The sequence below is a fragment of the Thalassophryne amazonica genome, chromosome 5 (assembly GCF_902500255.1).
Source record: "Thalassophryne amazonica chromosome 5, fThaAma1.1, whole genome shotgun sequence".
Taxonomy (NCBI): Eukaryota; Metazoa; Chordata; class Actinopteri; order Batrachoidiformes; family Batrachoididae; genus Thalassophryne; species Thalassophryne amazonica.
In genome coordinates, this window is record NC_047107.1 from 120,359,091 (window position 1) to 120,383,708 (window position 24,618).

Here is a 24,618-nt window from a genome sequence, read left to right on the forward strand (position 1 = left end):
GAATTGAGTGATTCCATATTTTTTTCCTCTGCTTGGTCTAAAAAAGTAACTGTTACTGACTGCCACAATCTTTTTTTCTTGATTTCTTATAGTGTTTCTTAAAGCCAGAAAGTTGCCATTTGAAACGACTTTAGTTTTGTGTCATGTCTGTGATCTGCTTTTTTTCTACAAAATTAAACAACTGAATGAACATCCTCTGAGGCCGGTGATTCCATAATTTTTGCCAGGGGTTGTAGTTTAAAAGAAAATACATCAAGTATTCCACAAAACTTCCATTTTGCAGATCTAATTATTTTTACTGTGTTGTGAGGATTTTTGTTTGTTTGTTTTCTACAGTTTGTCAAGACACCAGTTGGGTCTAGGCTCTGGACTGTAGGCTCTAGGCTCTGGACTGTAGGCTCTAGGCTCTGGACTCCAGCAACAAAATCTCTGCACTCACCTCTGCACGTCTGTAGGTCATCCAGAAAGCTGTGGGAGGAACACGTGGCCGTGCAGATGCCGTGCTGGAGGTGACCGGCCTGTGGCTGGAGGGCCTCCTCTGGTTTGAGGCAGTGGAGACAGTCCGAGGCTAAAGGTCCCACACAGGAACGGCAGGACGGGTGACAGTCTGGGAGGAGTTACAGACGACACGATTAAATGTCTCTCTAAGGTAGTGATGAAATTAGAATAGTCTGAAACTGAAGGTCTTTACTGTGACAGTTGCTGTCCTGCGGGTAGAGTCCCTCCCCACAGGTGTCCACACACTGGCCCTGGTGCAGCAGGAGACCATCCAGGCAAGAGGTACACTGTGATACTGACGGACCCCAACATGAGGAGCAGGAGCTGTGGCAGGCTGAAGAAGGAACATCAAAACCTTCAACTCTGAACACTTTCTGAAGCAGAGACACTCACACATCTCACAGCAAGCCATCCTTTAGAGCAGGGGTGGCCAAGTTCGGTCCTTGAGAGCCACCTTCCTGACACTCTTAGTTGTCTCCCTGCTCCAACACACCTGAATCCAATAAAAGGCTCATTAGCAGACTTTTAATGAGCCTTTCATTGGATTCAGGTGTGTTGGAGCAGGGAGACAACTAAGAGTGTCAGGAAGGTGGCTCTCGAGGACCGAACTTGGCCACCCCTGCTTTAGAGGTTAAAAAACCCACTAATTTATAATCATCAGATCCAGTGAAACGCATTCAGTCGACAGGAGTGGAGGAGGCCACAGACCTTTCCACAACTTACAATGTTGCCCTTTCATCCCCTCTAAGAAAAATCAGAACCACTTCACTCCTCCCCCAGTGGGACGTTAGTCTAACGACCCTATAATGATAGAAAAGATTCTGAAGATCTTGGGCGTAACCGGGGTGATTGTTCACTGTTACGACTGTTTGCAGCTAAAAACAGAGGACCCCACCCTGGAGGAGCATACGAGGGCTGTCAATAAAGTATAGGTCCTTTTTATTTTTTTCAAAAACTATATGGATTTCATTCATTTGTTTTTACGTCAGACATACTTGAACCCTCGTGCGCATGCGTGAGTTTTTCCACGCCTGTCAGTGACGTCATTCGCCTGTGAGCACTCCTTGTGGGAGGAGTCGTCCAGCCCCTCGTCGGAATTCCTTTGTCTGAGAAGTTGCTGAGAGACTGGCGCTTTGTTTGATCAAAATTTTTTCTAAACCTGTGAGACACATCGAAGTGGACACGGTTCAAAAAATTAAGCTGGTTTTCAGTGAAAATTTTAACGGCTGATGAGAGATTTTGAGGTGATACTGTCGCTTTAAGGACTTCCCACGGTGCGAGACGTCGCGCAGCACTCTCAGGCGCCATTGTCAGCCTGTTTCAAGCTGAAAAGCTCCACATTTCAGGCTCTATTGATCCAGGACGTCGTGAGAGAACAGAGAAGTTTCAGAAGAAGTCGGTTTCAGCATTTTATCCGGATATTCCACTGTTAAAGGAGACTTTTTTAATGAAAGACGTGCGGACGGGTCCGCGCGTCAGGACGCAGCCGGCGCGGTGCGGCGGCACAGGAAAAACACCTCCGTGTTGATAACCATTTGTAAAATCCAGGCGGCTTTTGATGGCTTTCAGTGGAGTGAGTATATGAAAAATTGTTTAACAGCTGGACATGTTCCAACTTGTCCTTAAGGCTTCCAACGGAGGTGTTTTTCCTGTGCCGGAGCGTAGCAGCAGCTGTGAGCCGATGCTGCAATCCAACCGCACGTCTTTCATTAAAAAAAATCTGCTTTAACAGTGGAATATCCGGATAAAATGCTGAAACCGACTTCTTCTGAAACTTCTCTGTTCTCTCACGACGTCCTGGATCAATAGAGCCTGAAATGTGGAGGTTTTTAGCTTGAAACAGGCTGACGACGGCGCCTGAGAGCGCTGCGTGACGTCTCGCACTGTGGGAAGTCCTTAAAGCGACAGTATCATCTCAAAATCTCTCATCAGCCGTTAAAATTTTCACTCAAAACCAGCTTAATTTTTCGAACCGTGTCCACTTCGATGTGTCTCACAGGTTTAGAAAAAATTTTGATCAAACGAAGCGCCAGTCTCTCAGCAACTTCTCAGACAAAGGAATTCCGATGAGGTGCTGGACGACTCCTCCCACAAGGAGTGCTCACAGGCGAATGACGTCACCGACAGGCGTGGAAAAACTCACGCATGTGCACGAGGGTTCAAGCATGTCTGACGTAAAAACATATGAATGAAATCCATATAGTTTTTGAAAAAAATAAAAAGGACCTATACTTTATTGACAGACCTCGTATGTGGGTGTGCCTGATCTAGTATTACTCCAGACCCATTACGTTTCCCGACTAAACAAGAAGTCCAGTTGCCTTGATAAAACTTCAAGAAGCATCAGATCCATGTGTGAGGTCAAGAGACAGTATCATCAATTGTGGCAAATAAACACCTTTTAATTTACTATGCAGATTTTGAGCTCTCTGCAGATAGAAAGACATTTGGAGGTAACTGAGCAAGTATTGATGTCTTGGATCCCTACTCGACCTCCGGTAAGTGATGTCAGGACAGATGGAGCAACGCAGCCAGAAACATCGTACTTAGATGGTGTCAGTAATCCAACACTGCAAACCAAGCAGGCATGTAGGCTAGCAGATTTGAAAGAGCAAATACTGAGCTGAGCCAGAAGGTGAGAGACTCTTGATTTACCCTCCTATCCGCACCTATGGTCATGAACGCAATATCTCTAAAATTAGAAAGGTCTTGTCTCAGAGTGATGCTGAAAAACGAATTCATGCATTTATTTCCTCTAGGCTGGACTATTGTAATTCATTATTATCAGGTTGACCTAAAAGTTCCCTGAAAAGCCTTCAGTTAATTCAAAATGCTGCAGCTAGAGTACTGACAGGAACTAGAAGGAGAGAGCATATCTCACCCATATTGGCCTCTCTTCATTGGCTTCCTGTTAATTCTAGAATAGAATTTAAAATTCTTCTTCTTACTTATAAGGTTTTGAATAATCAGGTCCCATCTTATCTTAGGGACCTCATAGTACCATATCACCCCAATAGAGCGCTTCGCTCTCAGACTGCAGGCTTACTTGTAGTTCCTAGGGTTTGTAAGAGTAGAATGGGAGGCAGAGCCTTCAGCTTTCAGGCTCCTCTCCTGTGGAACCAGCTCCCAATTCAGATCAGGGAGACAGACACCCTCTCTACTTTTAAGATTAGGCTTAAAACTTTCCTTTTTGCTAAAGCTTATAGTTAGGGCTGGATCAGGTGACCCTGAACCATCCCTTAGTTATGCTGCTATAGACTTAGACTGCCCCTCCCTGAGCCTGGTTCTGCTGGAGGTTTCTTCCTGTTAAAAGGGAGTTTTTCCTTCCCACTGTCGCCAAGTGCTTGCTCACAGGGGGTCGTTTTGACCGTTGGGGTTTTTACGTAATTATTGTATGGCCTTGCCTTACAATATAAAGCGCCTTGGGGCAACTGTTTGTTGTGATTTGGTGCTATATAAATAAAATTGATTGATTGATTGATTGAACGTTGGCTAATGAACAAAAGAATAAGCACGAATAAATAAGGCTGAGTCTCAATTCTACCCCTTGGCCCTTCCCCTTACCCCTTCCCCTCCTTTTTGCGAGGGCACAAGAGACAGAGGGGTGTCTCAATTGTCTTTTAGTAGCGAGGCGGAGGGGTAGGCGGAGGGCTTCAAACCCCTCCGTTTGGAGTGAATCTGGATGCACACTCCGTTTGGAGGGGTAGGAGGAGCTTACTGCTCTCTCCGAAAAAACAAACATGGCGCTGAAAGAGCCGCATAAATGAAGCGGCTTTCATTACAAATTACGCTGTTTAGAAAGTTATAACTTGCCAAAAAACTTTACAGGCAGTTGCCTATGACAGCAACGTGTATGCTGCTGGATGCATGTTGCATATATTGTCGTTCTGAAGAATATCGTAACATCGCTCGTGCGCTGAGGCGTTCTAATGCATATACACACGAACGCTACGATAAAACACTTTTATATCTCACAACGGAGAAAATCATGATAAAGGATAAGCATGTTAATTTGTATGTTCATAAATCTTTGGATAATATCAATCCCTGCTGTTGGATTTCAAGGTTTGTAACGTGTGTGTATTTAGTAAACAAATAGGGAGCCCTGAACACACTCGACCCCTAATAAGCTTTCAGGCAGAAAATGAAGAGAAGTTTCATCAATGGGAATAAGTTGGAAAATATATACAGACAGACATGTATATGTGTAACACATAACCTGACATCCTAATAGACTGATATTATTTGTCAAGGAAATTTCTAAAGGAAATAGGGCTGGATGCAAAAAATGGGAAAATTTGATACATACAGGTGCTGGTCATATAATTAGAATATCATGAAAAAGTTGATTTATTTCAGTAATTCCATTGAAACTTGTATAATGTATACATTCATTGCACACAGACTGATATATTTCGTGTTTATTTATTTTAAATAAATAAACTGTTTTCCTGTTTTATCATTAGTATTTTATAACTGTGTGTCTTTTTTATTATTTTTATTATTTTACTTCTTTTACTTATTTATGTTTTACATTTTTTTTATTGTGTTTTAATCTTATTTCATTTTATTCTGCTTTTAAATGATGTTTGTGAAGCGCCTTGAGGCGATTAGTCATGATTTGGCGCTATATAAATCAATAAATTATTATCATAAATTATTTTAATTACTAATTCATTAATTACTAATCAATCAATTAATGATTAATCAAAGAATATTAATTATTATTGATTAATTACTAGTATCATTAACATTAATAAATTACTAATCAATTAATTATTAATAATATTTATTATTATTATTATAAATTACAAATTAATTAAATTAATTAACATGACATGATTGCAATGCGTCAAAGAAATCTGCGACTTCTTCTATTTCTTTGCATTTACGCAGAAAGGTGAGAAAATAAAAAGAGCAAACAGGCTACTGCAACAAGTTGCATTTCGGTTGCCATGTTAACAAACAGTGAAGACGGCAGTTTGACACCGGCAGTTTTTTTTTCTCCTAAGGCAGAGGTGTGTCTCAATTCATAGGGCTAGAGGCATACCCCTTCACCTTACCCCTTGTTTTAAAGGGGTAGGCGTAGGGGTAGGGGTAGGGCCAAGAGGAAGGGGAAGGGGTACAAAAGAGAATTGAGATTGGGGGCAAGTGATAGAAATGAGATTCCTCCATTGGGTATCTGGGCTTATACTCCTGGACAAGGTGAGAAGCTCGACTATCTGCAGGGAACTTGGAGTAAAGCCTATTTTGCTGCCTCGGTTTCTGCTCTGCTCTCTCTCCCTTCTTATTTCTGCAGGTGCTGCGTCGAAGAGCTGATTCCGCTCACCAGCACCTGTATTATTACCACGGTCCCGCCTCTCTCCTCTCACCTCAAACTCAGCTTACCCTGCGTGGTATCTGGGCTCCATGTTTTCTCTGTGAAACTATTCTTGCATGTGTTTCTCTGTGATCAGTTCTGCATTTTTGACCTCTCGTTTCTTGTGCCTTCAGCATTCCAACCACCTGTCAGCCCTGTGGCGCCGCCTGGTCATGGTTCTGGCTCACCACCCGCCTGGTTCAAGAACTCACCACTTGAGAGCATTCTGGTCAAGTTGGTTGTCTGTCCCTCCTGATGTCTCCTTCCTGGACTTTGTGCACATTTACCGTTTGCAGTTATACAATAAATTCTTATTTGGCTTTTTCCATACTCCCTGCATTTTGAGTCCTAACTCTGTTCTTTGGTATAATCATAGCAAAGCCGCTGCGTCTTCACAGCAAAAGGAGCCAGCTGAGGTAGTTTGGGCATCTGTTGAGGATGGCCCATAGTCTTCCAGGAAAGTCCAACTTGGAGGAGACCCTGGGGAAGCCCTAGGAGGGACCATATTTCCCAAACGGCTTGCGAAAGCCTCGGGATCCCCCAAGAAGAGTTATAGGACTTGGCCAGGGATAAGGAAATGTGGAATGAGCTGCTTGGTCTACTGTCACTGCAACCCAGACCCAGATAAGCAGCAAAAAATGAACGAAAGAATGAAATACTGGGCAACAATAAATCAAAATTAGACTGACAAGTGTGTGTGTGTGTGTGTGTGTGTGTGTGTGTGTGTGTGTGCGCGCGCGCGCGCGTACACTTAAACTCCTTCTGATAAATGAAGAATAAAATGCCAGGGCTTAGTTTTATTTGTTGTGATTACATTTTTTAAAATGAGTGAAAAGGTTTTGTGAATTTTTAAACTTTATTTGAAAATTCATAAATACATGCATTTCTTTTAATGACTTCTCACACTCCACCGCAGTACTGTCCCAGCCCACCAAGGGGCCATGGCCCACAGTTTGGGAATCATTGGTCTACATGTAGCACCTTCATCATTTTTACTAGTTCTGACTTTACATGTACTTAAATTATGTCCTGTTATTTACTAATTTAAACTGTTTCAGGTGAAAATGGACAAAAAAAAGGGAGCCAGATGGAAGCAAGACATTAACCATTAAAACAAAGCAACAATCTTGGTTTGCCTACCTCTGCACCTGCTGAGGGCATCAAAGAAATGATGTGCTGGACACTCAGAAATACATTTCCCATGATGCAAGGCGTACCCCGGCAGACAGCTCATACACTTGGAGTTGTCCAGGAAACAGGAGGCACAGGACGTGTCACAGGCTGTGGAGTGAAGAAAGGATCCATTAATAGCTGCTTGTCAAAATGATGAAACGCACTTTGCACCCTTTAGAAATCACAGAGTGATTCTTCATCGAAAGGAAGAGACCATCAGAGTGGCAAATTCAACCCCATGCCAAAATGTGGGAATGGTGAGACTGAGCTTTTCCCAGAGAAAACTGGTGCTCCTCAGGGATGTGTTCTGGCTCCTACATGGTTCACTGCTTGCATGGACTGGTTGTTGGGTAGTGTTGTGGAAACCAGTGGCTTTGGCATGTTTCTTGGCTAAAAAAGGTTTAACGACCTCAACTTCATGGACAATGAGCTTATGGAGTCATGTGGTCAATGGACAGAGGTGTTTAGCAATGCCAATATCTCCGCTTTAGGGTCTTGGTGCTTCCTGTTTTACAGTAAGGTTGTGAGAAGTGGATACTACCAATGCTGGCTTTGGGGCTCGGTCTCTTTGGAGCATAATTGAGTACCACTGGAATGGCGTTGTGTCAAACAAAACGTGGGGATAGACAATTTCTCTGGCTGGGTGGTTGCCGTCCAGGACCCAGGGCAGTTCCATGGTGTTATGGATGCGGTGAGGTAAGGCAGCAGCACACACTCCCAGACTTGACTTACCAACTGTTTGAAATTATCAAACAGTATCTGACAACTCAAATGACTTAAGGATAAGGACTTAAGGGAGTGACATGTTTAGCCGCATGTTCTCCTTGAATTGCTGGCTGTCTGAGTGGTGTCCAAAAAATGAGGTGGGCTTCATAGATAATTGGCAAAGCTTCTGGGGAAAACCTGGTCTTGTTAGGAGAGACGGCATCCATCCCACTTTGGATGGAGCAGCTCTCATTTCTAGAAATCTGGCCAATTTTCTTAAATCCTCCAAACCGTGACTATCCAGGGTTGGGACCAGGAAGCAGAGTTGTAGTCTTACACACCTCTCTGCAGCTTCTCTCCCCCTGCCATCCCCTCATTACCCCATCCCCGTAGAGACGGTGTCTGCTCCCAGACCACCAATAACCAGCAAAAATCTATTTAAGCATAAAAATTCAAAAAGAAAAAATAATATAGCACCTTCAACTGCACCACAGACTAAAACAGTTAAATGTGGTCTATTAAACATTAGGTCTCTCGCTTCTAAGTCCCTGTTAGTAAATGATATAATAATTGATCAACATATTGATTTATTCTGCCTTACAGAAACCTGGTTACAGCAGGATGAATATGTTAGTTTAAATGAGTCAACACCCCCGAGTCACACTAACTGTCAGAATGCTCGTAGCACGGGCCGGGGCGGAGGATTAGCAGCAATCTTCCATTCCAGCTTATTAATTAATCAAAAACCCAGACAGAGCTTTAATTCATTTGAAAGCTTGACTCTTAGTCTTGTCCATCCAAATTGGAAGTCCCAAAAACCAGTTTTATTTGTTATTATCTATCGTCCACCTGTTCGTTACTGTGAGTTTCTCTGTGAATTTTCAGACCTTTTGTCTGACTTAGTGCTTAGCTCAGATAAGATAATTATAGTGGGCGATTTTAACATCCACACAGATGCTGAGAATGACAGCCTCAACACTGCATTTAATCTATTATTAGACTCTATTGGCTTTGCTCAAAATGTAAATGAGTCCACCCACCACTATAATCATATCTTAGATCTTGTTCTGACTTATGGTATGGAAATAGAAGACTTAACAGTATTCCCTGAAAACTCCCTTCTGTCTGATAATTTCTTAATAACATTTACATTTACTCTGATGGACTACCCAGCAGTGGGGAATAAGTTTCATTACACTAGAAGTCTTTCAGAAAGCACTGTAACTAGGTTTAAGGATATGATTCCTTCTTTATGTTCTCTAATGCCATATACCAACACAGAGCAGAGTAGCTACCTAAACTCTGTAAGTGAGATAGAGTATCTCGTCAATAGTTTTACATCCTCATTGAAGACAACTTTGGATGCTGTAGCTCCTCTGAAAAAGAGAGCTTTAAATCAGAAGTGCCTGACTCCGTGGTATAACTCACAAACTCGTAGCTTAAAGCAGATAACCCGTAAGTTGGAGAGGAAATGGCGTCTCACTAATTTAGAAGAGCTTCACTTAGCCTGGAAAAAGAGTCTGTTGCTCTATAAAAACGCCCTCCGTAAAGCTAGGACATCTTTCTACTCATCACTAATTGAAGAAAATAAGAACAACCCCAGGTTTCTTTTCAGCACTGTAGCCAGGCTGACAAAGAGTCAGAGCTCTATTGAGCTGAGTATTCCATTAATTTTAACTAGTAATGACTTCATGACTTTCTTTGCTAACAACATTTTAACTATTAGAGAAAAAATTACTCATAACCATCCCAAAGACGTATCGTTATCTTTGGCTGCTTTCAGTGATGCCGGTATTTGGTTAGACTCTTTCTCTCCGATTGTTCTGTCTGAGTTATTTTCATTAGTTACGTCATCCAAACCATCAACATGTTTATTAGACCCCATTCCTACCAGGCTGCTCAAGGAAGCCCTACCATTATTTAATGCTTCGATCTTAAATATGATCAATCTATCTTTGTTAGTTGGCTATGTACCACAGGCTTTAAGGTGGCAGTAATTAAACCATTACTTAAAAAGCCATCACTTGACCCAGCTATCTTAGCTAATTATAGGCCAATCTCCAACCTTCCCTTTCTCTCAAAAATTCTTGAAAGGGTAGTTGTAAAACAGCTAACTGATCATCTGCAGAGGAATGGTCTATTTGAAGAGTTTCAGTCAGGTTTTAGAATTCATCATAGTACAGAAACAGCATTAGTGACGGTTACAAATGATCTTCTTATGGCCTCGGACAGTGGACTCATCTCTGTGCTTGTTCTGTTAGACCTCAGTGCTGCTTTTGATACTGTTGACCATAAAATTTTATTACAGAGATTAGAGCATGCCGTAGGTATTAAAGGCACTGCGCTGCAGTGGTTTGAATCATATTTGTCTAATAGATTACAATTTGTTCATGTAAATGGGGAATCTTCTTCACAGACTAAAGTTAATTATGGAGTTCCACAAGGTTCTGTGCTAGGACCAATTTTATTCACTTTATACATGCTTCCCTTAGGCAGTATTATTAGACGGTATTGCTTACATTTTCATTGTTACGCAGATGATACCCAGCTTTATCTATCCATGAAGCCAGAGGACACATACCAATTAATTACATAAAGACATGGATGACCTCTAATTTCCTGCTTTTAAACTCAGATAAAACTGAAGTTATTGTACTTGGCCCCACAAATCTTAGAAACATGATGTCTAACCAGATCCTTACTCTGAATGGCATTACCCTGACCTCTAGTAATACTGTGAGAAATCTTGGAGTCATTTTTGATCAGGATATGTCATTCAAAGCGCATATTAAACAAATATGTAGGACTGCTTTTTTGCATTTACACAATATCTCTAAAATTAGAAAGGTCTTGTCTCAGAGTGATGCTGAAAAACTAATTCATGCATTTATTTCCTCTAGGCTGGACTATTGTAATTCATTATTATCAGGTTGTCCTAAAAGTTCCCTAAAAAGCCTTCAGTTAATTCAAAATGCTGCAGCTAGAGTACTAACGGGGACTAGAAGGAGAGAGCATATCTCACCCATATTGGCCTCTCTTCATTGGCTTCCTGTTAATTCTAGAATAGAATTTAAAATTCTTCTTCTTACTTATAAGGTTTTGAATAATCAGGTCCCATCTTATCTTAGGGACCTCGTAGTACCATATCACCCCAATAGAGTGCTTCGCTCTCAGACTGCAGGCTTACTTGTAGTTCCTAGGGTTTGTAAGAGTAGAATGGGAGGCAGAGCCTTCAGCTTTCAGGCTCCTCTCCTGTGGAACCAGCTCCCAATTCAGATCAGGGAGACAGACACCCTCTCTACTTTTAAGATTAGGCTTAAAACTTTCCTTTTTGCTAAAGCTTATAGTTAGGGCTGGATCAGGTGACCCTGAACCATCCCTTAGTTATGCTGCTATAGACGTAGACTGCTGGGGGGTTCCCATGATGCACTGTTTCTTTCTCTTTTTGCTCTGTATGCACCACTCTGCATTTAATCATTAGTGATCGATCTCTGCTCCCCTCCACAGCATGTCTTTTTCCTGGTTCTCTCCCTCAGCCCCAACCAGTCCCAGCAGAAGACTGCCCCTCCCTGAGCCTGGTTCTGCTGGAGGTTTCTTCCTGTTAAAAGGGAGTTTTTCCTTCCCACTGTAGCCAAGTGCTTGCTCACAGGGGGTCGTTTTGACCGTTGGGGTTTTACATAATTATTGTATGGCCTTGCCTTACAATATAAGGCGCCTTGGGGCAACTGTTTGTTGTGATTTGGCGCTATATAAAAAAAAATTGATTGATTGATTGATTGATAACTCTGGATAGTCTGTCTTATTATGAAATAACATGCTGCAGTTGCTCATATGTCCACTCGGTGACCAACAACCCCAATTCCAATGTAGTTGGGACGGTGTGTAAAATGTAAAACAGAATACAATGATTTGCAAATCCTCTTCAAACTATATGCAATTGAATGCACCAAAAAGACAAGATATTTAATGTTCAAACTGATAAACGTTATTGTTTTTGTGCAAATATTTGCTCATTTTGAAATGGATGCCTGCAACACGTTTCAAAAAAGCTGGGACAGTGGTATATTTACCACTGTGCTACATCACCTTTCCTTCTAACAACACTCAATAAGCCTTTGGGAACTGAGGACATTAATTGTTGAAGCTTTGCAGGTGAAATTCTTTCCCATTCTCGCTTGATGTACAACTTCAGTTGAGCTTCATAATGCGCCACACATTTTCAATGGTTGACAGGTCTGGACTGCAGGCAGACCAGTCTAGTACCTGCACTCTTTTACTAAGAAGCCACGCTGTTGTAACACGTGCAGAATGTGTCTTAGCATTGTCTTGTTGAAACAATCAGGGACGTCCCTGAAAAAGACGTTGCTTGGATGGCAGCATGTGTTGCTCCAAAACCTGTATGTACCTTTCAGCATTGATGGTGCCATCACAGATGTGTAAGCTGCCCATGCCATGGGCACTAACACACCCCCATACCATCACAGATGCTGGCTTTTGAACTTATTGCTGGTAACAATCTGGATGGTCTTTTTCCTCTTTTGTCCAGAGGACATGACGTCCATGATTTCCAAAAACAAACTGAAATGTGGACTCATCAGACCACAGCACACTTTTCCACTTTGCGTCTGTCCATTTCAAATGAGCTCGAGCCCAGAGAAGGCGGCAGTATCTGTGGATGTTGTTGATGTATGACTTTCACTTTACATGGTAGAGTTTTAACTTGCACTTGTAGATGTAGTGACAAACTGTGTTAACTGACAATGGTTTTCTGAAGTGTTCCTGAGCCCACGCAGTAAGATCCTTTACACAATGATGTTGGCTTTTAATGCAGTGCCGCCTGAGGGATCGAAGGTCACGGGCACTTAATGTTGGTTTTTGGCCTTACCGCTTATGTGTAGAAAGTTCTCCAGATTCTTTGAATCTTCTGATTATATTATGGACTGTAGATGATGGAATCCCTAAAATCCTTGCAATTGAACGTTGAGAAACATTTTTTCATGCAGCTGTTCATAAAGTGGTGATCCTCGCCCCATCTTTGCTTGTGAATGGATGAGCCTTTTGGGGATGGTCCTTTTATACCCAATCATGACACTCACCTGTTTCCAATTAGGTGTTCTTTGAGCATTCATCAACTTTCCCAGTCTTTTGTTGCCCCGTCCCAACTTTTTTGAAACGTGTTGCAGGCATCCATTTCAAAATGAGCAAATATTTTCACAAAAACAATAAAGTTTTTCAGTTTGAACATTAAATATCTTGTCTTTGTGGTGTATTAAATTAAATATAAATGTACTTCATTTATGTAGCGCTTTTCCATCTGCATGAGACACTCAAAGCACTTTACAAATAATGCCTCACATTCACCCCGATGTCAGGGTGCTGCCATTCAAGGTACTCACTACACAACGGGAGCAATAGGGGATTAAAGACCTTGCCCAAGGGCCCTTAGTGATTTTCCAGTCAGGCGGGGATTTGAATCGAGAATCTTCTGGTCTCAAGCACAAGGCCTTAACCCAGGGGTGGGCAATCATGTGCCATAAAGGGCCGAGACATTGCAGGTTTTCCTTGCTACCACTCACCTTCGCAGGTGATTTCATTAATGTTCAGGTGTCTCAGCAGGTGATTTCATCGATGACCAGGTGTTTATGTGCAGGGGAGAAGCTCATCAGCAACCCACCAAGTGAGGTGATTGGTTGCAAGAAAAACCTGCAGTGTCTCGGCCCTCGTTGCCCACCCCTGCCTTAACCACTAGACCATCACCTCCCCTGATGAATATACTGTAGGTTGAAGAGGATTTGCAAATCATTGTATTCTGTTTTTATTTACATTTTACACAGTGTCCCAACTTCATTAGAATTGGGGTTGTAGGTGGATGTGTAGCACCAGCGAATTGCTCCTCAACCTGACCGAGTCAGACTCAATCACTGTTATCAATCCAACCTCTGAGCGTTGCACTCAGCTTTGGCAGTTGCAGAGAGAGAGAGGCAGGAATCACGTTTTTCACAATTTATTTAGCCAAAAAAAAAAAAAAAAAAAAAATCAATGAGGGTGAACAGAACTGCTGTTGTAGAGCTCATCAAACTCAAACGGCGTTTTCCAAACCTTCAAATTGCATTGTGTAGTTCTGAACACATTCTTGCATTTTCTGATTACTCGCAACATTTATTGCTTGTGGTGTTAATGATTTGTTTACTGGTGGAAACTGTGCTATAAACTGGTACTGAATATTCAACATCTTCCTTCAGAGCACAGATAGTGTGACAGAGGAGAAAAGACCTGACCGCCAATGTGCCAGACTGATCAGAGCTAACGCCTAGGACTGTTGCAGGGTTTGTAGAAAAAATGCACATAACTGGCCATATTTCTTTCAATTATGTATTGCTATTTTGAGCACATTTTTCTACTTCCCTTGATAGCTGCATCATACACTGAAATTAATTAATTTCTAAAGTAGTTTAACTGAAAGCAAGTACAACACTCAGCACTGGTGAATGCTAATGTGTAGCCAGTTTTAGCCCTATAATAGGTCTAAAACTACAACACAATACACTCGCATACAAAACATGTCCACACAAGTGGCCGTTGTTGTAAACAGTGACTGTACAGACTAAACGTATTCCTACGGCATGCTGGAGGGAACAAATCCTGTCAAAAGAAACCCAGAAACACATGAGGAGTAAAAACAAAACAGTAAAATAACAGAATGAAAACTACACATTTCTAATATATAATATATAAATTATATTGCAAGCTATTTTTCTTTTTTCACTTTTCATACTCTGTGTGCCTCTTACCCTGTGTGCTGCTATACAATGCTGCTGGAACATAAATTTCCCTGAGGGAGTCTTCAAAAAGGATCAGTAAGGTTCTATCTAATCTTATCTAATGCCTAAGGCTTATGACCTATGGATTAGTGGTTAACGATGTTGCCTCACAGCAAGGGTAGGATCCAACCCCCTAACCAAAGCTTAGCTGTGTGTTGATCGTCCACGTTCACTGCCCTGAGGGAGAACCACTCTTGTTCCTTTCATTTCAAAAATAGAAACCATCCATATTCATACAAGCAAATTTTATTCAATGAGGCTCTGAATCCTCATTATTGTGAGACAGCAAACTATTTCATTGTTTTTGTTTGTTTGCTAATTCAGGCTGTTGATGACTTTCCATTCGGCCCCATGTGGACTGAGAGCTCCACAGGGGGTACAAGGAAATCCTCACCTTCCCTTCTGAGCTAACAATAAACCTTATCGTGTCACAATAAAGTTTCATAATTCAATCTGCGCCAGCACTTCCTGTGACATATAACAAGTGCTTAAAGGACAAATTTCACTATATCTTAAATTCTACAGTAAAAACACAGCCCAATCCCACAGTATGACAGCCATGTATTAGAATATATATCATGGTCTTTGTTCAAGCTTCATTAAAAACCAACACACTGTTCCTAAACAGGAAGTGTTCTGTGGGAACACAAGCTGTTTGCAATTTTTCCTGGACTATAAGTCACACTTTTTTATTTGTTTGGCTGGTCCAGTAACTGATACGAGTGAAGCGACATGCAGCAGAGCAAAGCCCACTCATGGTACAGGAAGTCCCAAACAGGAAGTGCCAAATTTTGAGTCCACAGTGAAACAGGAAATGTCAAATGGCAAACCCTTCCTGGATCAACACTTCCTGGATTGACAGACAAGATCTCATGGAATCTCGCGGGAACTCAGTGGCAGGTTTACACTGAAACAGGAAGTGCCAAATTTTGATTCCACAGTTAAACAGGAAACGTCAAATGTTGAACAATTCCTGGCATGGGTGGAGCTGGGTGTCACTGGACCACCTTGAAATCTGATTGGACACCCCAGGTACTACCCCAGGTGATTGACATGTCACAGCACCGCAGGTCTGGTTGAAAAGAGCCATTTTAAATCTGTGACACATATTGACTGCTAGGTCTCTCTTGTACAGTAGGAAACTTACACTTTCAAAAAAAACTGACCGGCTACTTGAATTAATCCTATATAGCGCCAAATCACAACAGAGTCACTTCAAGGCACTTCCCACAAAACAATTCAAAAAACAAAATAAAATGAATTAAAAGATTTCAAAAAAGCACAATAAAAGAGTAAAAAAGTAAAAAAAAAAAAAACATAGTAACACAACATTCCAGTATGCTAGCCATACGAAAGGGAAAATAAGTGCGTCTTAAGTCTGGACTTGAAAGTCTCTACAGAATCTGACTGTTTTATTGATGCAGGGAGATCATTCCACAGAACAGGGGCATGATAAGAGAAAGCTCTCTGACCCGCAAACTTCTTATTCACCCTAGGGACACAAAGTAGTCCTGCAACCTGAGAACGCACAGCCCGGGCCAGTATGTAGGGTTTAATTAGGTCAGCTAAGTAGGGAGGTGCCAGTCCATGAAGAATTTTATAGGCTAGTAGCAGATGTGGTGAGGGAGACAGCTAGGACAGTACTGGGTGTGACATCTGGACAGTGGAAGGAAGACAAGGAGACTTGGTGGTGGAATGAAGAGGTCCAGGAAAGCATAAGGAGAAAGAGGTTGGCAAAAATGTTTTGGGATAGTCGGAGAGATGAAGAAAGTAGACAAGTGAGGAGTGTGTGCTGAGAAGGTGGAGGGAATATTTTGAAGAGCTGATGAATAAAGAAAATGAGCTAGAGCAGGGGCGGCCAAGTTCGGTCCTCGGGAGTCACATTCCTGATACTCTTAGTTGTCTTCCTGCTCCAACACACCTGAATCCAATGAGAGGCTCATTAAAAGTCTGCTAACGAGTCTTTCATTCACCACAAAAAGTTCTAATCTACCTGAGTAGAAGAAGAAAAATGTTTGCTACAGATTTTAACTGAACATGTCATTTGAACTATGGACTTCTAATCACACCAAACTTATATTGGTGAGTAATCGACTGTATTTTATGTCAGAAATGAGGCCCAGATTGTTAAAAGCAGCATTTCTCCGTCATTTCGGGATGCATGTTTAAACTAAGAGACAGCAGCTGGTTCATTCTCTGTTGGCTTATTAGTGCAGCAGCATTAGTGCAGTCCTTCAAATGGTGATGCAAGCATCAAATTCAGCTCAAATACAGCTGGAGCAAAATTAATGGAGCAACTTTAACTTTTGACCCCTGTACAAACTGAAACTGACCTTTGTCACCATTCTTGCTGCTTTTACCTCATAACTCCACATTCAGTCACAGATTGTCCAAACTATACCTTTTTGGAATCTTTATGATCAGGCAAATAATGTGGTGTAGTTTTCTATATGATTGGAGCAACTTTTAATTTAGACCAGGGGTGGGCAACTTGTTCCAGAAAGGGCCAAGAGGATGCAGGTTTTCTTTGCAGCCACTGATTCCACCAGGTGATTTCACTGATTAATATCACTTTGAGATGGAATCAGTTAAACTGAAAGGTTTTTGCCATGCTAATGCTCCTCTGAAGCATTTACTTAAAATAAAGTCTGAAGGACCTAAATGACATAGTGAGATGCTGACGAGCATCGCTCATTCATGTCTACGACATATGCATATTAGAATTTACAGAAAGTGTGCAATAATTATTTAAACAAAATTAGGCAAGTGCATAAATTTGGGCACCCCAACAGAAAAAATACATCAATATTTAGATCCTCCTTTTGCCTCAAAACGAGTCCTATAGCTTCCAATAAGAGTCTGGATTCTGATTGAAGGTATTTTGGACCATTCTTCTTGACAAAACATCTCAGGGTTGTTGGTTTCTGAGCATGGACAGCCCACTTAAAATCATACCACAGATTTTCAATAACATTCAGGTCTGGGGACTGAGATGGCCATTCCAGAACGTTGTACTTGTTCCTATGCCTGAATGCCTTAGTAGATTCTGAGCAGTGTTTAGGGTCATTGTCTTGTTGAAATATCCATCCCTGGTACAACTTCAACTTTGTCACTGATTCATGAACATTGTGCTCAAGAATCTGATGATACTGACTGGAATCCATGTGACCCTCAACTTTAACAAGATTCCCAGTACCTGCACTGGCCACACAGCCACACAGCATGATGGAACCACCTACAAATTTTACTGTAGATAGCAAGTGTTTTTCTTGGAATGCTGTGTTCTTTTTCTGCCATGCATAACGCCCCTTGTTATGTCCAAATAACTCTATTTTAGCTGGCTTGTCCAAATGTGATTTAGCATACATCAAGCGACTCTGTTTGTGGCATGTACATAGAAAAGGCTTCCTCTGCATTACAGCATCATACAGCATCTTTTTGTGCAATGTACAATTGAACAATGCACAGAGACACTATCTGCAGCAAGGTCATGTTGTAGGTCTTTGGAGCAGGTCTGTGGGTTGACTATGTGTTCTTACCATCCTTCGCTTCAGCTTATCTGAGATTTTTCTAGGCACCACTTCGGGCCTTAACTAGTACTGTGCCTGCGGTCTTCCATTTCCTTCACAGTGGAAACTGTTGGGATGGGGCAACAAAAGACTGGGAAAGCTGATGAATGCTCAAAGAACACCTAATTGGAAACAGGTGACTGTCATAACTGGGTATAAAAGGAGCACCCCCAAAAGTCTCAGCCAATCACAAGCAAAGATGGGGCAAGGATCACCACTTTATTAACAACTGTGTGAAAAAATAGTCCAACAGTTTAAGAATGATGTTTCTCAACGTTCAATTGTAAGGAATGTAGGGATTCTATCATCTACAGTCCATAATATAATCAGCACCTGTATCAGAAAGTTTAGAAAATGGCAACAGAGATTCTAAAATAAACTAATCTAATGCTCCTGTATCTCTCAAAATTCCGATTGGAACCTGCTCGCCATTGCCAACTAAAGACACCACACCATCGGAAATGAAAGCTGAAAAATCATCATAAGGACATTGAGAATCAGCCTCAACTTTACAATGTATGAACTCACCCTAGAGGTCAGAAACTGTAATGGGCGCCGCCATTACAGCAGGTTTAACTTCCCCTGACCTTTTAGATCTGAGTAAAGGACACCACCTCTTCCAATGACCCTCAACAAAGGGACACAAAGTAGTCCTGCAACCTGAGAACGCACAACCCGGGCCAGTATGTAGGGTTTAATTAGGTCAGCTAAAGGTTTTTGCCATGCTAATGCTCCTCTGAAGCATTTACTCAAAATAAAGTCTGAAGGACCTAAATGACATAGTGAGATGCTGACGAGCATCGCTCATTCATGTCTGCACCACCACCTCTTCCAATGACCCTCAACAAAACAGCAACAACAGGTATTTCTACTAACAGGTCCTTTAGACCCTCCATGACCAAATTCCCTCTGAAGGTTGTGACTGGAAGCTCCAATGACAAATTACTCTGTTTATAATCATATTTCTAATAACTTCCAGTGTTTTCCTCAAAGTAACTTTTGTGTGTTAGCACATACTCATCTGCAAGAGGTGCTGCTTCAGATGGAGAAGTAACCCTGTGCTCATTAATATACGTTGCAACTGCTTCAGGTACTGAATTGTTAAGCTGCTCTAACACAATTAAGTCTGAAAGCCCACCAAAAGTAGTGACATTTGAAGCCACAGACCAACGAGTAAACGCAGATGTTAAATCACAAACAAACTCTGAATAAGTCTGTGAATAAAACTTTTTCTTAAACAGAAAACGTTGGCGATATGCCTCAGGCACAAGCTCATACACTCTAAGGACTGTTGACGTAACTGTAGCAAACACTTTACCCTCAGCTACACTCAGACTGCAAAAGCTTCACATGCTTTACCAGTGAGAACACATTGCAACAGCGTTGTTCTATCCAAATTCAACCAACCTGTTGAATATGCAATTGGTTCAGACTAAAATAACTATCAACATCTGATTCTGAGAAACATCAGATGTGGTGTGGGATCTGCTACTGGCACATTGGCTCATTTCAACTGTTCTAGATCTGACTGCATCTGTAATAGCGCCCTCTGCTGTTTGTTCAGCTCTCTCTGCTGCTCAAACATCACTGCAGTTGGCCTAGACTGACAACTAGTTCCCTGACCACCAAGAACTCCAGCTTCCACAAGACCTTGATTTAAACTAATAACAGTCTCTTTTAGCTTTAGTATCAACTCTGTCAATCTCGTAACGCTCAGCTATTTCAATTAACTGCTCCTTAGTACAAAGATCTAAAGCTAAGTCTGAAGGAGAATGAACAAAACTGACATTTTAATAACCAAGTACAAAAAGTAGCTCACCTGCTGTCAATCTGGGTTTAGGACAGGAGACACTCCCCACTATTCTCAAAAACGGCAAACTAACTGCTGCCTAGTGTTCGTGCAGTCACATATGGTGGGGTATTACGCACACAAAACCAGTGGAGTGAAAAAGTAACAAAACCTGGCCACCTTCATCAGGCACGGAGGTGCTCCTGAGCCGATGTTGGAGAAAAGGGAAGGAGACGCTTCACCCACGTTCACTGCCACCTAAAACAAAAACACCACGAGTCTCGTATAGAAACTCGCTGATGAGCCTCAAAAGGGGAGGACTCCCACCTGAACACAAACCCAGCAAAAGTCTCAAGGTGAGTCACAAACAAAATGAGCAAAAAGCTAACCAAAAAGGGGAACAAATGCTCTACTGCTGCCCGCCGAAAACAAGGGCCTAACCAAACACCCCCTCAAAAAAAAAAACAAAAAAAAAATGGCAGCCTCACATTCACCCCAATGTCAGGCTGCTGCCATGCAAGGTGACCACTACACACCGGGAGCAACTAGGCTTGTGTAGATGGATCCATCACGTGGCCATAGATAATGATGCATTTTTTGTGTAGAAGTGGCCAAACAAACAAACAAACAAAAAAACAAAAAATCATGGCTTATGGTCCAAATCAGACACCTAAAGCCCTTTACAAATAATGCCTGCTGCCATACAAGGTGCTCACTACACACCGGGAGCAACTAGGGGATTAAGGACCTTGCCCAAGGGCCCTTAGTGATTTTCCGGTCAGGCTGGGATTTGAACCAAAGATCCTCTGGTCTCAAGCCCAACGCTTAACCACTAGACCATCACCTCACCTGACCATCACCTCCCCTTGAAAACTGAATCAGTTCTTGCCTATCAGGATATGAATCGTCAGTAAAAATTCCATAACAATATATAAAAATTGTGGGCTTCAAGCTGTTCACAGACAGACAAACAAACAGGGACAAAAATATGACCTCCTCCAACTTCGCTGACAGGGGTAATAAATAAATCATGCTCTCAAACTGAAAGACCATGGTCTTGGAAAAAACAGTGGCAATAATCTTCATACTACTCAGAACACTTTTGCACTTTGGAAGGGCAATGGAGGAGGACAGCTAGGCTAATGTAAGGCTAATTCCTCCTTCTACGCTCGTGACCATGGTAAGAACGAAACAAGCTTTACACAGCAGCAATCTCCTGGAGAGTTAATGACTAACACTTCCAAAGTTTAGTGAAGTTTAAACAAAGGCAGACAGTTCAAGTCCTCTGAAGGAAAAGACGAGTATAGTTTTTGCAAATGAGAGAGACAGAATGCACCAACTGCAAAAACAAGCCAAATAAATCCTGACTTTGCTGTTTGTTTGAATTTGTGTGTGTGGAATGTTCTCCTGCCCAATTGATTACAGATCAGAGGTCAAACTGTTGGAGAAAGTGCAGCCTGACCTGGGCTTCTGATTACACCCCATCATCTCATTAATACACAAATTACTCAAGTGTTTTGAACAATCTGTACAAAGTTTGTTTGTAGCCTCATGTCTGTGGAGATATAGTGTCAAACCCTCTGGAAAGGAGCTAAAGATGTGCAGGGAAATGTGTCATCTTTACCATAACAGACGCCGTCCTGACTGTAGGAGCCACCACCACAGTCAGGGACACAGGCTCCACCTTTTAGCAAGGCAGCCTGGTCAGTGCATGACAAACAGTCCTGGTGGGCAGGTCCACGGCACTCTGCACACGACTTGTGGCAACCTTGAGAAGGCAAGAAACACAAAAATGTAACGTTAATTAATGTGCATATACTGTATGTGAAAATATATCGTTTAAAGCAAAACGAATGTTGATGTCATTTAGCGGCATTCAAATTTTACAGTTTTCCAAAACACCTCAAAGAGGTGGATCTAGCTCCAGGTGGTGGTGGTGATGGGGGGGTCTGACCTGGCTGAGTGTGCCGAAATTTTCAAAAGCTATTTTCAGTCAATCTGGACTGTAATCCTCTTTTTTTTTAATATACCATTTTTATTTCCAAACACAGCGACTTCCGATAAATGAGCTGAGTTGTGCACTGCAGGAGCTAATTCTTCATGCAGCAGCGTTCATCAATCAGACTTTGTTCAGAGCTGCCGCTGCCCCAGACTGCCTTGTTCCCCCCCCACCCCCCCCGCATCCATTTTCTGTCCCTAATTATCCTGCTGAACATATCAGAGGAGTGAGAGCCTACACAGACACACAGAGTATGAAGCAGGGTAAATTCCCAACCACTGCGCCATCTACCGTATTTTCCGGACTATAAGTCGCACCCGAGTATAAGTCGCACCAGCCACTTTATCCATTATAAAGAAAAATAAACCATAGATAAGTCGCACTGGAGTATAAGTCGCATGGACATACAGGTATGTTAACTTAACATGAAAGTTCAGATGATAATATTATGATATTATGATGATAATATCTGCACATTGTTCGAGCACCCATGTGCGGACTTGTTCCTCTAGCTGTGGCCGTCTAGCTTTTAGCCCGCGATTAGCTTTTTTTTTTTCATGGTGGTTACAGTAACCTCTGCTTTCCTCCAGTCCCTCACAAGTTTCTCACTCACTCCAAACTCTCTCTCTGCTGATCAATTACCGTTTTTGGATGCATATTTCACCAGTCGCAACTTGTAATCTGCAGAGTATCCTTTTCTTTTTGGTGGCATTTTTTTCTGGCCTTCTCCGTTGTCTTGTTAAGTTATCAGTAATGTTGAAATTTCTATTTTTCTATGGTAGTCAGAAGTCGCAGGAACAGTCACACAAGCCTTGAGCACCCTCTCGTGAGCTGCATTTTACCTATGGATATGTTTGCATTTTGCGGACCACATTGCGAGCCGAACCATGCAGCACCTAGCTCCTTCCAAGTGCAGATGCTAATCCTCCGCCGTCGCTCACCCAGTGCTCCCACACAGCTCTGAGCATCAACTCTGCTCACACTGATATCCAAGGGTTGAAGCTGTTTTGTTAGCCCTCCCGGAATAAGCACCGTGTTCGTCTGCTTCACACGCTGTTTCACAATCATTGTCTGGGTGAAGTGAGGAATACGCGTCCAATGTTCTGTTCTCTGATACTACAGTGCCCATGATGCATTGCATTTCCGGCCATTTTAAATCTTAGAGCGACTCTGTCACGTAAAATTGTTTTATTACGGTAAATTAATTGAGAATCTACCGGTATATTTTTCATTTATAAGTCGCACTGGAGTATAGGTCGCACCCCCTGCCAAAACATGTAAAAAAGTGCGACTTATAGTCCGGAAAATACGGTAGTAGGCTGCAATTTTTTTTTTTTTTTTTACAAATTGGAGCTCATTTTTTAGGGTCTGTTCACACTATGATGTGAAGGGGCTGAAGCTGGCTGATGACACAGATTCTCAAAATTCTCTGTGAAACACTGAAGAAGGCTCGCTCCAGAGGTCCAAATTTCTTGTCCTCAACACAGATCGATGGAGGTCAGCGGACAACGATTTTGTACTGGTGGAGCGGAACGTATGGCAAAGGTCCACTGACTTACTATAGACATAGCTCAACTTTCGTTGAGGGAGGGCGGGTGTATTGGTAAAGCACTTCACGGAGCATTAGCACAACTTGCCGGAGCTGATCATCGACTCAACGTTTGAGATGTCACATGACGTAGGCTACTGTACGAGGTCTGTTAGAAAAGTATCCGACCTTTTTATTTTTTTCAAAAACCTGATAGATCTGAATCACGTGTGCTTGCATGAGCCAACCTTGAACCTTCGTGCACATGCGTGAATTTTTTCACGCCTGTCGATTGCGTCATTTCCTGGTAAGCAGCCTTTGTGTGAGGTGTGTGTCATGCGCTCGTCGTTTTTTCATTCCAAGGAAAAAGACGGAACGACTGGAGCAGCGCGACTGCATCAAATGTTGCCAGAAACTGGGCGACAGCCAGGTGGAAACCATTCGGATGATTCAGACGGCTTTCGGTGACGATCCTATGGGCATCACATGGATTAAGGAGCGGTACAACCGGTTTAAAGATGGCCGCACAACGGTGGAGAGCGCGCCACGCTCCGGTCGGCCATCAACATGCCGAAATGACCAGATCATTTCCAAAGTGAATGCTGTGGTGATGCGGGACCGTCGTGTGACTATCCGAGAAATTGCGGAAGAGGTGGACATCAGCACTTTTTCGGCACGTTCCACTGTGACAGAAGATTTTGCCATGAAAAGAGTTGCAGTGAAATTCAGGCCGATGGTTTTGGCACGAAGCTGACGGCGGAGCAAAAGCGCCACCGTGTTGAAAGTCTCACAGGGCATGTTGTGACATGCTCACCTCTTCCACAATTTCTCAGATAGTCACACAACTGAAAAGCCACCGAAAGCCGTCTGAATTTTCCAAATGGTGGAAGAGCTGGGCATGTCACAACATGTCCTGTGAGGCTTCAACATGAAGGCGCTTTTGCTCCGTCAGCAGCTGCGTGCCGAAGCCATCGGCATGAATTTCGCTGCAACTCTTTTCATGGCCAAATCTTCTGTCACAGTGGAACGTGCCGAAAAAGTGCTGATGTCCACCTCTTCCGCAATTTCTCGGATAGTCACACGACGGTCCCACATCACCACAGCGTTCACTTTGGAAATGATCTGGTCGTTTCAGCATGTTGATGGCCGACCGGAGTGCGGCTTGCTCTCCACCGTT

The 24,618-nt window shown here is 42.4% G+C and overlaps 1 protein-coding gene across 1 annotated transcript in view; it reads right to left on the reverse strand.

Annotated features, from left to right (window-relative positions):
• The window catches only part of fras1 (Fraser extracellular matrix complex subunit 1), a 786,018-nt gene that overhangs the window by 433,933 nt on the left and 327,467 nt on the right, over positions 1 to 24,618 (reverse strand). The window contains exons 14-17 of the mRNA XM_034171199.1: positions 21,539 to 21,682; positions 6,998 to 7,138; positions 692 to 832; positions 440 to 607 (exon numbers count right to left, since the gene is read on the reverse strand). Coding sequence (XP_034027090.1) covers positions 440 to 607; positions 692 to 832; positions 6,998 to 7,138; positions 21,539 to 21,682 — 594 coding nt within the window. The remainder of the gene's footprint in view (positions 1 to 439; positions 608 to 691; positions 833 to 6,997; positions 7,139 to 21,538; positions 21,683 to 24,618) is intronic.